General features: G+C 44.9%; 1 protein-coding gene across 11 annotated transcripts in view; it reads right to left on the reverse strand.

Annotated features, from left to right (window-relative positions):
* The window catches only part of smarca4b (SWI/SNF related BAF chromatin remodeling complex subunit ATPase 4b), a gene marked incomplete at its 5' end in the record, with an annotated part of 30,123 nt that overhangs the window by 12,108 nt on the left and 1,498 nt on the right, over positions 1-16,517 (reverse strand). For 7 of the 11 annotated variants that reach the window (XM_083764943.1, XM_083764941.1, XM_083764940.1 and 4 more), the window contains 21 exons: positions 77-243; positions 355-401; positions 971-1,057; positions 1,550-1,657; positions 2,030-2,143; positions 2,832-3,074; positions 3,973-4,083; positions 5,524-5,590; positions 5,854-6,017; positions 6,623-6,770; positions 7,056-7,183; positions 9,322-9,373; positions 9,981-10,111; positions 11,100-11,150; positions 12,326-12,499; positions 12,973-13,146; positions 13,662-13,835; positions 14,330-14,456; positions 14,817-15,075; positions 15,168-15,266; positions 15,455-16,018. In XM_083764943.1, the coding sequence (XP_083621069.1) occupies positions 77-243; positions 355-401; positions 971-1,057; positions 1,550-1,657; positions 2,030-2,143; positions 2,832-3,074; positions 3,973-4,083; positions 5,524-5,590; positions 5,854-6,017; positions 6,623-6,770; positions 7,056-7,183; positions 9,322-9,373; positions 9,981-10,111; positions 11,100-11,150; positions 12,326-12,499; positions 12,973-13,146; positions 13,662-13,835; positions 14,330-14,456; positions 14,817-15,075; positions 15,168-15,266; positions 15,455-16,018 (3,189 nt within the window). Of the gene's footprint in view, positions 1-76; positions 244-354; positions 402-970; positions 1,058-1,549; positions 1,658-2,029; positions 2,144-2,831; positions 3,075-3,972; positions 4,084-5,523; positions 5,591-5,853; positions 6,018-6,622; positions 6,771-7,055; positions 7,184-9,321; positions 9,374-9,980; positions 10,112-11,099; positions 11,151-12,325; positions 12,500-12,972; positions 13,147-13,661; positions 13,836-14,329; positions 14,457-14,816; positions 15,076-15,167; positions 15,267-15,454; positions 16,019-16,517 lie in introns of those variants that run through there. The other 4 variants (XM_083764937.1, XM_083764936.1, XM_083764938.1 and 1 more) reach the window with 2 other exon arrangements.

Here is a 16,517-nt window from a genome sequence, read left to right on the forward strand (position 1 = left end):
ACCTCGGGTATGGGCACTGATGACGTGAAGCACAGATTTATTTGTTGACGAAACGAGACTGCACAAACGGTCTCACCGTCGAGGCGCAGGTACTTGAAGCTACGGTAGGCGAAGTAGTCCTCCATGATGGTCATCAGAGTGGTCATCTGACAGAAGAGCAGCACCCTGTGGTTGGTGGCGTTCAGCTTGGGCAGGATGCGGTCCAACACCTCGAACTTCCCCGACGCTCGATACAGGTCAGGGCTAACGGGAGGAGTTACAGTATATACGAGGGGGTTATGGATACTGTGTGTGTGTGTGTGTGTGTGTGTGTGTGTGTAAAGGACGAGGAATACAAGTCAAATGTGTTCTTACCCACTGACTATCCCACCAGTAAAACCCAAATGCTCAGAAAAGGATTCCTGAAAGAAAAAAAAAGAAAAAATCACAAATTGTTCAGTGACTGTGTAGCTTTGAAATGTTATTGTCAAATAAACTTAAACCTATTTTCACAACTACAGTAAATTCTCAAATCCAGCCCTATAGTATATTGTGCAGATCAGAGCAATGGTCACTAAGCTATGGCCATTTGAAGTGTTAAATACTGTTGTAGTGCCCAGATTGGAGCAACGGTGTGCCTGTAACCCCCCCGGGTGCCTTGAACTATAGCCTATGAAATTGTTTAGCAAGAATTATGACTGACACATGCAGTCACTCAAAACTACGGTTCTGAAGTGTTTGTGAGACGTATCACATCGCTGTTAAGTATCGTTACACCCCTACTTATTTTAGTTTTTTAGTTTGAATCTAGTTTTAGTTGACTAGTAAGATTTTAGTCGACTAAATCTACAGTTGATTTAGTCGACAAAAAATGTATTTTGTTGGGCCGTGATGGCACTGAAATGCCTGATTTATACTCAGCTGTGTGCCAAAAACAGCAGATCTACAAGTTGTGAGTTTGTAGATAAACTGTCAGCTGGCTGCAGGATACCTCTATTTGTTGGAACATGTAAGGGTGGTTGCAGATCTTCCTCAGTTGCATAATGGTATTCATCAGAGTCTTGGTGCCGCCTTTACCCTGAAACACAAAACATGCACGACATTACATAACATATTGTGTTGCATTTGTATCGTATTGCATCGCATAGCATCACAAACAAAAACACATGATGATGATGTCACACCATGCATAGTGATAGTATGTATCTGGTTGAATTACATCCTATTATAATACGTAACTTTATGCTATGGGAAGACCAGAGACCTAATTTGTGCGTGTCATTATAGGCAACCCATTATAGGCAACCCCCCCCCCCCCCAAAACAGCAGATCTACAAGTTCACAATGCATTGTGAGGTTGTAGAACAGCTATTCTTGAACATCTTTTGAAAAAGGTTTTAGATAGTAAGTGGTGAATAAATGCCTTTTGGGCAAGCAAAGAACGAAAGACACTGACTAAAAGCTTCAATCCGGAAGTCATTTGAATGAATAAAATTCTATTTTAATCTACAGCATGCCAGAGTATGTCGTTTACAATGTAACTATAGTACATATGTTTCCATGTCCTCACCTTCTTGTCTTTCTCCGATCCGTCTGTCAGCAGGACTCCCTTGGCCTGCATGTGTCTGTAGAGAACCCTCTGAAGAGAGGACATGTCACACTTGATCACGTACTCCACCTGAGAGAAAGAGAGAGAGAAAATGAAAGCAGGACTAAAAGAGTAAATGCCTGAACGAACGTATTCTTTCTCATTTCTGATTCTCTGGGTATAAAGCATAAATACCGGCAGTAGAAACACTTTGTCCACCTTCAGAGATGTTTCATTATGACTAACCCACCTCCCCGACTTGGTTACTGTACATATTCCTTTCCTTTTGTTCACAGCTCGTTTAAATGTTTTCAATGAATTGAGTACGTGAGGACACCAAGCCGAAAGGCTTTTCTTGGTTTCATCCTTTTAGCAGACCTTGTATCGTACTGTATTGTGCCTGTCTTCAATCAATCAATAACATAAAATAAAAAACTGTCATCAGGTGTTTGTGAGTCAAACCTTCTCTGGAAGCTGAGCCTCCACCTCCTTCTTCAGCCTGCGCAGCAGGAAGGGCCGCAGGACTTTGTGAAGACGGCGGATAATCAGAATGGTCTCTTCTTCATTCAGGTCCACCTGGATGGAGGTTGAGTTAGTATGTGTATATAATATAACTATATACACAGGGTTTCCTCCCCCTCCATTTACCATTCAACACTGAATCTGATTGTTTTCATTTTTCAGCAAGGCCAGTGACAACTTAATGAATGTTCAAATAAAATCTGTTGCAGCATACAATACAATACAATACAATACAATACAATACAATACAATACAATACAATACAATACAATACAATACAATACAATACAACACAACACAATACAATACAGGTACACAGTAACCGTACAACATTTATATACCACACACCAACATACCTCGTGCAAAACAGGGGAAGAACATCATCACCTCATAACCTTCAACCCCTACCCTGTCTGCTCTCTGCAAGGACTCTGTTAAGGAGTGTGATTGACAAAGGGACAAAGGAATGCTTGTACCTATTATATTTGCACGCATGAACCTCGTACCTCCTACCTGATGGCATTAGCCGATACTCAGTCTCAGGGTATAATACATGGGAGGGGTCAGACGCAATTTTCTTAACCTGTCCAATGGTGGCCTGCTCAAAGATGACCTGGGCGGGGTGATCGGAGGTGTAGACATACCCATGATCTTCCCTGCCATTTTGGCTAATCTAAGGATCTCAGATTTGTACTTTACAGTTAGGTTTCCAAACCAACTGGTGATACCATGCTATACATACCTTCTCTCCGGTCATGGCAAAAGGGGCGTTGAACCACTGTTCGAAGGTGATGCAGCTCTTGAAGATGGTGGGCAGGAGGAAGTTGAGCAGCGCCCACAGCTCAGGCAGTTTGTTCTGCAGAGGGGTGCCCGTCAGCAGCACCCTGCGCGGGGCCAGGTAGTGGGTGTTGAGGATCTGGGTCAGCTTACAGTGGTGGTTCTTCATACGATGGCCCTCGTCCACAATCATGTACTTCCAGCGGATCTGGACGGGTTGGAGAGGTGGAATGAAGGGGGGACAGTCAGTGGTGGAAAATAAGTACTCAAAGTTTTTACTTCAAACCCATTTAGGCCTGAGCTCGATTCCACAAAATGTCTTCTAAATCACAATTTTCTGAAAATGTCATGTTTCCATATCAGTGGTTCTCAAACTATTTCCTGTCAAGGACCCCCAGAATTATATGTAATTGGACCGCCGACCCCCATCTGAACATATGTTGTTCCAGGAAGCAAAGATTTGAGTTGAAAACATTTGTGCTGAAAGAATAATATATTCAAAGATTTGTGCCACATTTTCGAATTTTTTGAAAAATAGCAGACCTACAAGCTCAGCACAGAGTGCCGCGCTATGAGCTTGTAGATCTGCTATAGATATAGCTAAAGTTGCTTGAAACACCAAAAGGGGTTCCCGCCCAGAATGGGTTAACCCATTTAGCACTGAGGCCGATTTTTGCTATATAATGTAGACTGTAGATAGCAACAAGAATCCCAAAAGGGGTTCCCATCCTGAATGTAAAAGTATCAATACTGCAATATAGAACTACTCCGTTACAAGTAAAAGTCCGAAATACAAAATGTAAACTTGAGTAAAAGTACAAAAGTATTGGCATCAAAATGTACTTAAAATGCATTCAATTCATTGAAAACATTGTGACAGACACAATACAATGCAAAAACATCATATAAGCATGGTGAAATGAACATGATTAAAACATATATTATAAAAAAGCAATAGGTATTTATGTGTGTGTGAGAGAAAAGGAGCAATTAGGGAGAGCGGTGTGTGTGTGTGTGTGTGTGTGTGTGTGTGTGTGTGTGTGCGTGCGTGTGCGTGCGTGTACTGTACAGTATGTGTGTGAAGGTGCCTAGCTGTACGCTTGCACCTTGGCCAGTATTTGCTTGTCCTTGATGATGTACTCGTAGGTGGTGAGCAGAACGTTGAACTTGCCGCTACGCAGCTGAGGGACGAAGGCTCGTCTGGCTTGAGGGGAACCCTGAGGAGAGAGATAATACACATTTAACCACTTAAACCCTACATGGTTGACCAGAGTCCAGGGCTCATTTATATGTCAGCATACACAGAAACATGTGTCTGTGGTAAAGAGTAAAGACTTGTTCTTGTCCGTGGACATTTTTTTATTCTCTCCATTTCAACTAATCAACTGATCAAATGATTCCCGAGTGCGGCACGGCTGCAGCTCCTTGGCTGTAGCTCCACGGCTGCAGCTCAGCGCTCCTTGGCTGCAGCTCCACGGCTGCAGCTCAGCGCTCCTTGGCTGCGGCTCACCGCTCCAAGAGACGGGTCAAATGCGGAGAACAAATTTCACTGCGGTAACGTGTGTGACAAATCATACGACTTTGACTTTGACATACCACTATAATGTTCTTATTTTGATCAAAATACTAATTACTGAATGTCAAGTCTCCAGGTTTTCTTCAGAATATACTATGACACTGATTTACTACGACACTACGGCACATTATGAGTCCACTAGTTTTATTTGCAAGGACCCCATTTTTCACCCCTGTGTCAATTATCTAATGTGATCCTGGGCTCTACACACCCTCCGCCAACCTAGTCCCCATATATGGGGGACATGGGGAGAGCAACAGACTTGAACTCATGCTTCCTTCATGCCTGAGTGTCCAAGTTGCTCCTTTACACCTGACAGGGGGGAGTTTCCCTGGTTGGACGTAGCGCGTGGAAGGAACACGTTATTCCAACCAGTTCCTTTCCCCTCCATCAGGCGCCCCGGCTGGCCAGGGGGAGGCAGTTTAGAGACCAGGATTAATGCATGTTTTGTGTGAGGGTACCTACCCTAGGGGACACGGGGAGAACATGCAAACTCCACACAGGAATGGAGCTTTTGTATACTCTCATAGTTACAGACCTGTTATGGTCACTCAGGGCAGACTATCTCTTCGTCTGTTTCTAGTGATATTATTGTCCGCTCATTTTGTATGTCCGTGGCGAAAATTTAATTTTGTCCACCACAACTCAACATGGCGAATCCCCCAGGGCTCTCTATATACCAATGACTTTCATGTTTTTGCTCTACATTAAATATCTTTGCAGAAAACTACAGCAGATCTACAAGATGACACTTCGACACTAACTCTGGGGGAGCCCGGGTTCGAACAGGCACCCTTGCACTTACCATCAAGCCACTCTACCCCTGAGCCACCACCGTCCCCCCCTTCTTTCAAAGAAACACTTTCAAATGTTTCCAACATTTCTCTCTCTTAAAAAATGTATAAACGTGGTTAAGTGGGTAACCAGTAAGTCATTAGATTAGATAATTAGTCATTGAGAAAAGTGAATAATGCATTTGTGCAATTCTACTGTACATCCACTTCCAGGTTCTGCAGTAGTTCTCACTGGATAATACAAGTCAGTAAATTAAAACGTTGGCATATTTGGGTCAAACACTCACTTTGTAGGAGACTTTCACAACAGTTGGCGCCCATTTGTCAAATTCATACACCCAGTTGGAGAGAGTTCTGTCAATCAAAGAAAAAACAAATCCGTCATTCGCTATTTCTTCTGACTAAAATTGCTGATTCAGGAAGCACAACCAAGTTGGTTTGCTATTCATGCATGTCTGAGTATGTTGTGTGTCTGTGCCTGTGTGTGGTACCTGATGTGTTTATATAGAAAATATGCCTAGAAAGTCTCGAAAAACAGGAGATCAAACTGCAATAAAAAATGTCTCCCACCACACTCCGGCTGAATTCCTCGGCTGACAAATGAGGTTTTAGCTCACGAGAGTGGTACGATGATGAGGTAGGGTCCGTTGAGGCGTTTCATCTCCATGAGGTACGTGATGAGGGCGATGGTCTGGATGGTCTTTCCCAGACCCATCTCATCGGCCAGGATCCCGTTCAAGTTGTTGTTGTACAGGGACACCAGCCACTCTAGACCTTTAACCTGACACGCACACACACAACAGAGAGAGAGACAGACAGAGAGAGAGAGAGAGACAGAGACAGAGACAGAGACAGAGACAGAGACAGAGACAGAGACAGAGACAGAGACAGAGACAGACAGAGAGAGAGAGACAGAGACAGACAGAGAGAGAGAGACAGACAGACAGACAGACAGAGAGAGAGAGACAGAGACAGAGACAGAGACAGAGACAGAGACAGAGACAGAGAGAGAGAGAGAGAGAGAGAGAGACAGACAGACAGACAGAGACAGAGAGAGAGAGACAGAGACAGAGACAGACAGACAGACAGACAGACAGACAGACAGACAGACAGACAGACAGACAGACAGACAGACAGACAGACAGACAGACAGACAGACAGACAGACAGACAGACAGACAGACACAGAAAGAGACACCGTTCAGTTCAAGTGTTAATTTATCCATTTGTATTGTGTGTGTGTGTACACGGTATGTCCTCTTTGACATCAAATGATTGATTTGCCATTTATTTGGACCACAAATACAACACACACACACGGGAATAATAATAATAATCCCCTGTATGTCTTTGCTCTCCTAGCCAGTCAGTGACACAGAGACAGTACCTGGTACTGTTTGAGTTGACCGTTGATCAGTAGACTGGACTGCTTGTCCACCCTCTCTGTGACGGCGTGGGCCACCGAGTAGTACGACTGGAGGGTGGAGGCGAATGCCGCGCTGCCGTACTCATCGTCCACATCCTGCTTAGCGTGCCTGTGGACCGATCACACCACGACATCTCTCAAATAATGTGTGTAATGCGTCATCTTTCCCTTCAGCACATGATGACTGCATGCCCAGCCTACTTTGCCCTACATGAGTGCAGTAACTACGTCTATTTTGACACACAGACTTATTTAAGCATCCCAAAGGTCAAATTAGCCTTCCTGATTGACACACAACTAAGAATAAATCAGTCTTTAGGATCACAACAAAGGTATAATAGTATTCAATGTGCTTTATAATTGACACAACGATGCTAGTGGCGTGAGGACTCACTCTATGATGTGGCGTACATCCACTTCGGTCACGTCGGACGCCTCCTCGCTGTCGGGGTCTGGGATCTTCTTCGTCTCGTCCACTGGAGCCATTATTGGCGGCAGCAGCGGAGGCTCCTCCTCTTCCTCCTTGCAGGTGACGGGAGCGTCAGCGTGTCAGTCAAAACGTACATCTTATGCCCGATTTATACTTGGTTTGCGCGTTAAGTCGCGCACTGAACTCTATACAAGCTCACAACTGTCGTGAATTATGACCTTATCTGCTTGACCCAGTGGCGAAACACTCATCTATACGTAAGCATATTGATATCCAGGATACGATGACCATCAACTATACTGTATCAGAGCCGCTGACGTCTGTGCACAACGATACGACAATGATAATATTGTCGTATCGTATCTCATATATGAGATGCATGTTCTGTTCCTGTTCATTCTGTTCTTCTTATCCTTGTTTTTATACCTGCTATAGGCACGTCATGTGTCAACTGTCAAGTGTCCAATAGTGTGTTGTGGCAAACCAGGGGAAACAGCCAGGCCTATTCCCCACAGAATAGTACAGGCATTATATGGGAAAAAAGGGGTCAACCTCCAACTAATTGCAAAAAAAACAAACTCAGCTGATTTTGTATCTTACATATGTCCTGAATAACATACAAAAAGTCCCCTGAAATTGTCTGAGGGGAAAGTGTTGAAAATGACCTGTACAGTATGGCCACCATAGACATCCAATATAAGGCAAATAATTTCAAAATGTCCTTTTGCTTTAAGTAGCATGTGACATGTCAAACTAGGGTGTTTTCACGATGCTGAGTCCATTCCAAGCATTAGTTTTGCATAAAAACACTCCTTGGGCTAATAACGGTCATAGCCGTCATCACAAATGTGATGAGGTCAGCACATTTGGGCAAGTGGCTATGGCCGGTATTAGCCCAAGGACTGTTTTTATGCAAAACTAATGCTTGGAATGGACTCAGCATCGTGAAAACACCCTAGTTTGACATGTCACATGCTACTTAAAGCAAAAGGAAATCTTGAAATTATTTGCCTTATATTGGATGTCTATGGTGGCCATACTGTACAGGTCATTTTCAACCCTTTCCCCTCAGACAATTTCAGGGGACTTTTTGTATGTTATTCAGGACATATGTAAGATACAAAATCAGCTGAGTTTGGTTTTTTTGCAATTAGTTTGAGGTCAAATTACATTATTACTGGACTAGAATGAGGCTGGGGGAGGTGATAGAGGGAGTATATCACCCTGTACAGATATTGCAGCCAATGGGAGTCTGGACATGGACGCACCTGCAGCCAGTAAGGCAATCACCAGAAGCTGTTAAAGAGCCGACGCCCAAGCTGTCTGGGGAGTCAGTGTGAACTAATGGAGGAGTGAGAAAGGAGGAATCTCTGTTCATGAGGAGGCTGGGATGAGGGAGATCTCTCAAGCCAACTGAACTGGAGAGCCTACAGCACTCTCCCCCAACTAAAATAGTCACTGGCTCTCTCTCTGCTCTACCCACAGGACGGCAAGTGACTAGAAGCCTAAGCCCCTGACAAGAGGACCCTTTGTTGATGTTTTGCCCCATTTTACCTTTTCCCGGACACTTTAAATAAAAGACAATTTAAGTTTATGTTGACGCTGACTCTGAGCCTCTTATTTTATTGTGAATCTGTACCTATTCTCCCCTCGGTTGCCACAGTGTATACAGTATATATATATCTATTAAACTTCAGAATGTGTCGTGTAATACTGCCTGGTGTTATCATGTTCTCCATGCATGCGTCTCAACTGAATCATCACTCACTGACCCTTGTTAGATGGAGACTCTTAAGGCAGTGTTTCCCAAACCTTTTCATGTCAAGGACCCCCAAAATGATACTCATTAGCCTCCGGACCCCCCATTAGAAAATATATGCAGAGGACCCCGAGAGAAGATGTTTATGGCTCTAGGGCCCACGGTTTGACCTGAATTAGGTTACGGCCCCCTATTTAATGGCATTTCTATCTCTGGGACCCCAATAGATATTGTAAAATCAAAGTAAATTTAACTCTGAGAGTGTACAAATGGAAACAAATGGACCCCTTTAAGGTCGTTAGGGTCCATCGCAGAGTTACAGACCCGTAAGGGTCCATTTGGTTCCTAATTGTCTTAAACGACCACACAGCTTGTGTGACACCAGCAGACAACTGAAAGCAGGCGATGGAGCAGGGAATGGGAGATTGAGATGCAAAGGTGCTTGAGACAAACAACAAAAACACAACTCACATCTTCCTCCTCCTCACTGTCTTCACTGTCTGAACGAGGAGCCACCTCATAGCTACACACACACACACACACACACACACACACACACACACACACACGAAGGGATAGTGTATGTGTACATAATCAAAAGTGTTAAGGGCCGTCTTCAGCGGACAGGAAAAAAACATACCCCAAAAAACATACATTAAACAATATCCATCTTTGTCCGGTTATCGGGAGGTAGCAGTTCCAGCAAAGAATACCAGACCAGACTTCCCTTTCCCTGGCTACACCACCCAGTCAGAACTGGGTGATTCCTGAGGCGTTTTGAGGCCGGTGTGGACTTGGATATATAATATAATCCCCCCCACCTGGTCCTCGGTCTGCCCTGTGGCTGAAAAACCTCCACAGGGAGCTGCCAAGGAGGCATCCTACTTACTCTGTGCCTGAAGCCACCTCAGCTGGCTCCTTTCTACATAAAGGGACAGCAGCTCTACTCCGAGTCTCTCACAGATGACTGAGCTTCTCACTGATGACAGCCACCGTTGTCCGCTTGTATCTGCGAGCTTGGTTTTCGGTCATGACCCAAATTTAAGCATACTTTTCTAGTAGATCGGGGTGTTAGATTGAAAGTGGTTAAATGAAAACATAATTTAAGACCATGTGACAATGTGTCTCACCCAGGGTTCATCTCCAGCCAGGTGTCCAGCTGTCCAGCTTTGGGAGCGTCCAGTCCTGACAGAATGTTACCACTGTCCACGTGGATGACCTTCACCGGCAGGTCACTCATCTGGCTGCTCTCATCCAGAGGCTGGAAGGACACAACACAACACAAGGCTATGGTCAAAGAAGACCATGTGATTAATATACTCTTAGGCTGAGCTCGAGTCAGATTGTAATCATTAGCCAAGTGAGCAGATAGCCTCACTTGGCTGATGCCTTCATCTCCATCTTTGGACAATATACACTTATACAGTATAATTGTTCAAGGTTCAAGGTGTTTGTTGAGATAAGATTTAAATAAAACTGTTGTGGTTCCTCGGACATTGTAGCAAAATGATTAATAAGAACGACAACAGTAGTAGTAGTAGTAGTCTCAGGGCAATTTGCATTGCAAAGATAAGTCTGGCTATGTGAGGCTAAGTAGTCGTAGTAATAGTATTAATTAAACATAATGATATACAGTACATCTAGGAAAATAACAAAAGAAGGAATAATCATGAAAAAGTACAGTTAGCTGTTGTAGTATATTGTAACTCAATTGCTGTGATCACAGTTCCACATTATATAAATAATTGTATGAATACTCAAAAATTAATAGAACAGCTGACCCCACCCCAGTTTAAATTGAGGTGACATGAAAATATACATATATGTATCTTGATACTATTTGAATGGAGTTTGTAGACAGAAAGAGACAAAGCTAACTTACAAACAGTTTGAGCCACAGGGCTCATTTAAATGCAACAAGTAACCAATTACATTTACAGTAAATGCCGTGTCATTTGACACGGCATGAATGTACAGTATCTCTTACTTAATTCTAGTAGTAGTAAGAGATACTAGTAGTGGAGTCATTCGTGGTCAGTTGGGACACTGAAGCTGTTCAGAATTCACCAGCAACCCAATGAAACGGCTGTGCTTTATTTGAAAGAAGAAGGCAACATAATAGACAATCAAGCCTCCTTTCAATATAGGACCAATGTACTCTCAGAGTGTACAGATGTGACTAAATGGTCCCCAGGCAGAGAGATGTTTGTAGGTTGTACTATGACTAGACTACTATGGTATTTACTCACCTCTCCATCAGGCCCCAGTGCAGGAGGCTGGCCCTCAACATTCTCCAGCTGCTGGACACAAAAATTATAATAATAGCAACTGTAATTGTATACCACCTTTCATACATAAAATGCAGCCCAAATTAATTCACAATTCAGATAACACATCATAGAATGTCAGAATAAAAAACTTAAATTGGCAAACGGAGACATAACTAAACAGTATGCCAGTGGTATGGCAATATAATGTAAGGCATAACATGTATTACCGTTACACACTCTCTTACATGTAGAGTTCGACCCATATATTGATTTGACCAGACCAGGTGACTAAGTGGTGACCCAGGAAGACGTACAGTAACAACACAGCGTGTGTTGGTTTCAGCCCTAGTGGGCTACTCTGACAAGTACAACTTTATTGCATAAACCAGTAGTCAGTGATTTTCAACCAGTGGTCCGGAGACAACCAGTGGTCCTTGAGGGGGTTCCAGGTGGTCTCCAGCTAAATGATGGAGAGTTGGTAACCAAATGGACCCTTATAGATATTTAACTCTTGAGAGCATAACATTTTACGCTCTCAAGAGTTAAATTATCTGCATTACATAATTTACAAGAAGTCTACACAATTAGAGCATAGACAAATTGTTATTTTGATCAATGTTTGCCTGTTGTCTCTCCTGTGGTACCAACATCAATACAGCATGGAATTGTGGACAAAATCTTATCCAATGACAGCACCATATTCAAAGTTTGGGGTCTGAGAGGCTAAATCTCATCAAATGGTGATCCATGGCTCAAATGACAAATGAATAATGGACATTGATATGAAAAGGGTTGAAGACCACTGGCATAAACGGGTGGGCCATACATTCCCAACTTGCATCGTTCCCGAGTAGGCAATTTTTTGACGAAATCAGCAATTTATGCATCCGACCTTTTCAAATTTGTACTGTATGTGTATATAATATTTACTTGTTTGCTTGTTGTTCAAAAATGTTCTTTTCAAATAATATAACTTTTAAAGTATATTTTTATGTAAGTATGTTTGCGTAATATGTTCTTAAAAGGAAACTTTACTAATGTTTTAACCGATTAATCACCAATTAAACCTTAAATTGTGGTGGTCAAGGTCGGACCAAGGCCCCTGGCATTGGTCAACTCGGCACTACATAACTGTAAAAGCAATCCACACCTCTCACTTTAAACAAAGCCCACACACAACAAAGTATTCTCTCTCCCGCCCGTACCTTCTTCTTTTTCTTCTTCTTCTTCTTCTTCTCCTTGAGAGCCTGCACGGCCTTGTGCGCTCGGACCAGCTCTGTGAGGTTGGCCACGTACTCGTCGGTCTGCTGCAGCAGGTAGGCCAGACGCTTGTCCTTCTTCTGGTCGATCAGCTTACGGTAGCCCTCCTCATCCTCAGCCTAGTGGGAACACACAAAGCCACGTACAATTCAGTGGTTCTTTTTCACACCAAAATTGAGCATTTCAGATGACAAAATTACATGTATAAATGGCCATGGCCATGAACCCTTGTCCATACCTGTTTTTCATTGTGCATCTCTTGGTCAAAGTTGAACCCATGCCAAAGCGACAGCACTCTCCCAGCAGTCTGCCGTCATCCTGGCAAAAATTAAGGCCCGGCCCTACCTGGGCCCTCATCAAACCCTGTACATTCAAGACACCGCTGCCACCCTTAGATCTCCATATATGGAGCTGACCTGTTCTGACATACATACATATGTTGATCTGACCTCATCGCACCCTGTACAGTGTACACTCAAGACACGCTCCATATATGGCCAGTGCTCGCTTCTTGCCCTCAGGTGTCTTACTGGTTGTACCTACAGTAGTTACGCAGCGTGTAATAGCTTAAAGCTCAAAGTTCTTCCCTTACCATGAGTCTCCTCATCCTCTCCTTCTCAATGCGTTCATTCTCCTTCTTCTGCTCACGCTCTGTGTTGGCATGGTACGTGGCCACGGATTTGGTCAGTTTCTGAATCTTGCCTGTGATGGAGCGGTGGTACTCCTTGAAGTCTTTGGCATGCGCAAGAATGAAGTTGAGATACTCCTGAAATAAAGAGTGAGAGCAATAGAGAGTATGAACAGGCATGCTTTTGCCATCAGGACACGCGCCCCTCATCTAGACTGAGTGGCAAAACATTGAGCAGCATGGAGCGTTGGAGTTTGGAAGCGCTCGTTGGAACATAATGCAGGAGGCAGCTAAATGTTTCTTGACAGAAAGTAGCTCATAACGTTTCTATGGTGGATTTTTATGAAACAAAAACTTGCAGATAGAAAGAGGATAATTCAAGCTTTTCGTACAGCTGCAATGTTGGTGAGTTTAACATTGTTTAATGCAATCAGACAGGACTTTCCTGTTTGGATAAATGGGCTGTCAAGGCCAGAAAGTAGTGTTTTGCCACTCAGTGGGTGTTCCCGCATAACTTCCAGGTACGATGATGTCACACGCATACCCTCCTATAGAGGGGAGAGTAGGAAGAGAGCACTTCATGGTCTCTCGTCCCTCAGAAGTGTACTTTGAATTTTTCCGTTAACTTGCAAGTGCACAGCAATTTTGCTCACCTGATGTTTCTGTCTGCGTTTGCGCTCTTGTTCAATCTTCTGCTGCTTCTCCAGTTTCTCTGTGATTCGGGCCTCTCTTAAGGACTGGCGCTTACTGCGCTTGTAGGCCTTTGAATCCAAGGCGGTCTCCAGAGCCGTGTCACGACGCATGCACACCACCACGTCTTGGCGCAGCTGCAGGAAGGCACATGCAGGCACGTACATACTTTCACCCACTCCTTTACACCTGTAAACGTTTGATGTGACAAAAATCTTAAAAGTTGATGTAGTTAAATGTGGTGATGTGATGTGAGTTCCGCAAGCATCACTGAAGTGCCAATAATGTAGGTAAAGCACACCCTGTGTAATATTGTGATTATACAACATTGTCAGTTACCAACCAAACAAAGCAATGAAATATTAAAATAAAAATAATGTTTTGCTATTCCTGGCTGTCGGTTTCCAACTTTCCCTGTAAATAGAAGAGTTCATTTGACCGAGTCATTAAATAGTCTATGTTGATTCAAAGTAGCAGCGCTCTATTACAGAGGCTCCGTCTCACCAATTAACACAGCTGAGCTGTCAAAGCCGGCCGGTGTAGTGGGAGGAATTCCATGCTCCGTCATACGACCATGTCGCATGGCCAAAATAACTGATCTACAACGGTGTGATGGTGTGCCTTACAGTACCTGTCTCTGGAAGTTGAGCAGTCGGAGGGCTTTGAGCTCGATTGTTGCTTTAGTGCGCAGGTCACCAGCCAGAGACCCCGGCAGGTTCTCCAGTTCAGCAATACGATGGCCGATACGAGACTGCAACCTGAGAGAGCCACGGGACAGCCACAGACTAGTTATACTTGAATGTCCATGTTAAAACACCATCCCATCTTTGTATGAGAGCTAGCTTTAACCACCTGTCCTAGAGTGTCTAGTTCACTGACCGGGGCGCCCCAGGGATCCCTACTTCGCCCCCTCCTATTGTCCCTCTACGCCAAATCTCTTTGCTGAGAGAACTTGACAACTTGTAGTATATTATTGCCAAATGACATGCCCAGAATAGGGATGCTAGGGTTCATGTGGATACATTTACAATGAAAACATTAGAGTTTTCATTGCCATGAATGATGCGTGATCAATCGATTGACATGGACGAACAAATGCTCAGTGTTTCTCTCAGTACCTGTACTCCCTCTCCTGTAGGATCTCCACCGGGTCCAGACCGCACGGTTTCTGAATGGGGGTGATCCGGTTCTGCTTGACGTGGTGAGGCATCATGGGCACGGGCTGCGCAGGCTGGCCGGGGGACTGGGTGTGCAGAGGTATCACCGGGGAGGCTGCGGGGGGCCCCGAGAGGGGAGCGGGAGAGGGGCGCCCGGTGGGCTGAGGGGGGATCAGCTTCTGGGGCGTGTTGGACGGGGCGGCGGCATTTATCATGGGACCTACAGAACGGAAACCGACAAAGTATTTCAATGAATTTGTACCGGATGCTATATACAGACAAATACATCTTTGCAAAACGGAAAGCACATACCCTCAGGCCAGGACTTTGGTGGTCCATTGTGGTTCTGTCCCTGCATCCCCGTTGGAACTCCTGCTGGGCCAGGCGGAGGCAGGTTGGGACCCATCATCCCTACATATGAAACAGAACCATCATTACACAATGGCCATTTTGTTCTTACATCATACTCTGGGAAGGAAACCCTTCCACCCTGTCTAATTCCTCCAACGGCTGATATATACTTTAGTTGTAGGTGGGTGTCGCACACCTAAAATAGCCAAGCTTAGGTTGGTATAACTCTGGCTTAATGTCCTCCTCACCGTGGGTTCTGCTGTAGCCCGGGCCCATCGGACCTGGTCCTGCTGGCCCTCCCACTGCGCCCGCGGCTCCAGGAGCCAAGCTGGGCATGGGCTGCTGCTGCATGCCAGGCATGGGCCTCTTGCCCTGGACGGCCATCTGGAGGTGGTCCGGAAGGGGCTGCCCACGGGCCAGCATCTTGTAGGCCATGATCTGGGCCCTGAGCTGGTGGAGCTGGTTCTGGTTGAACGGGGTGGGACCTCCGGGGCCGCCAGGGCCACCGGATCCAAGGCTCGTTACGAGGCTGCTGGGACCGCCGCCCTGAGACCCAAGACCGGGCCCGGGCCCAGGGCCGGGGCCGGGCCCAGCGCTGCCTGCAGGACCGGGTCGGTTCACGGCGGGACCCCCCAGAGCCTGCGGGTCTCCACTGGAGCCATCGAGAGGCGTCGTGCCAGGGCCAGGCCCCCCAGAGGAAGAGGAGGATGAGGAGGACGAGGAAGAAGATGGCATTAGGGGCCCAGAGGGCGGACCATTTGATGGGACAGGGCTGGAGTGGTCAGAACCTCCACCCAATGGAGAGTGGTAACCTGGAGTCAGACAGACAGACAGACAGACAGACAGAGGTGAACTCCACCCATACAGACACTCACTCAGACAACTAACAGATCATCCTTGGATTAAAACCAAATCCGACTTTATAACCAGAGGAGTTGGTGTTCTTCCCACACACTGATGGTGGCAATGCCACTGCATTCTTTACCATACTGTATGTATGTACATGTTCACACATGTCACAATATGATAATAAAACAATGACATTGCTACACACACCGAGTCTGTCTTAGCTACTCTTTCTGCATGGTTGGAGTAAGCATAGAATGATATGGTTGGTTTGACATTGAGGATACATACAGTAATATGTATGAATGGTTCTTAGTGAATCTAAACATATTATGTTTAGAATCTAATTATGTTTAGATTCACTAAGAAGTGAACCATTCATCAATCATTAAAGCACATAATGCACATAATGCAGGAGGCAGCAGGATGTTGCGTTATTGCAGTTCTTGACAGAAAGTAGCTCAT

The sequence above is a fragment of the Protomyctophum parallelum genome (assembly GCF_964188405.1).
Source record: "Protomyctophum parallelum genome assembly, chromosome: 5".
NCBI classification, from domain to species: Eukaryota; Metazoa; Chordata; class Actinopteri; order Myctophiformes; family Myctophidae; genus Protomyctophum; species Protomyctophum parallelum.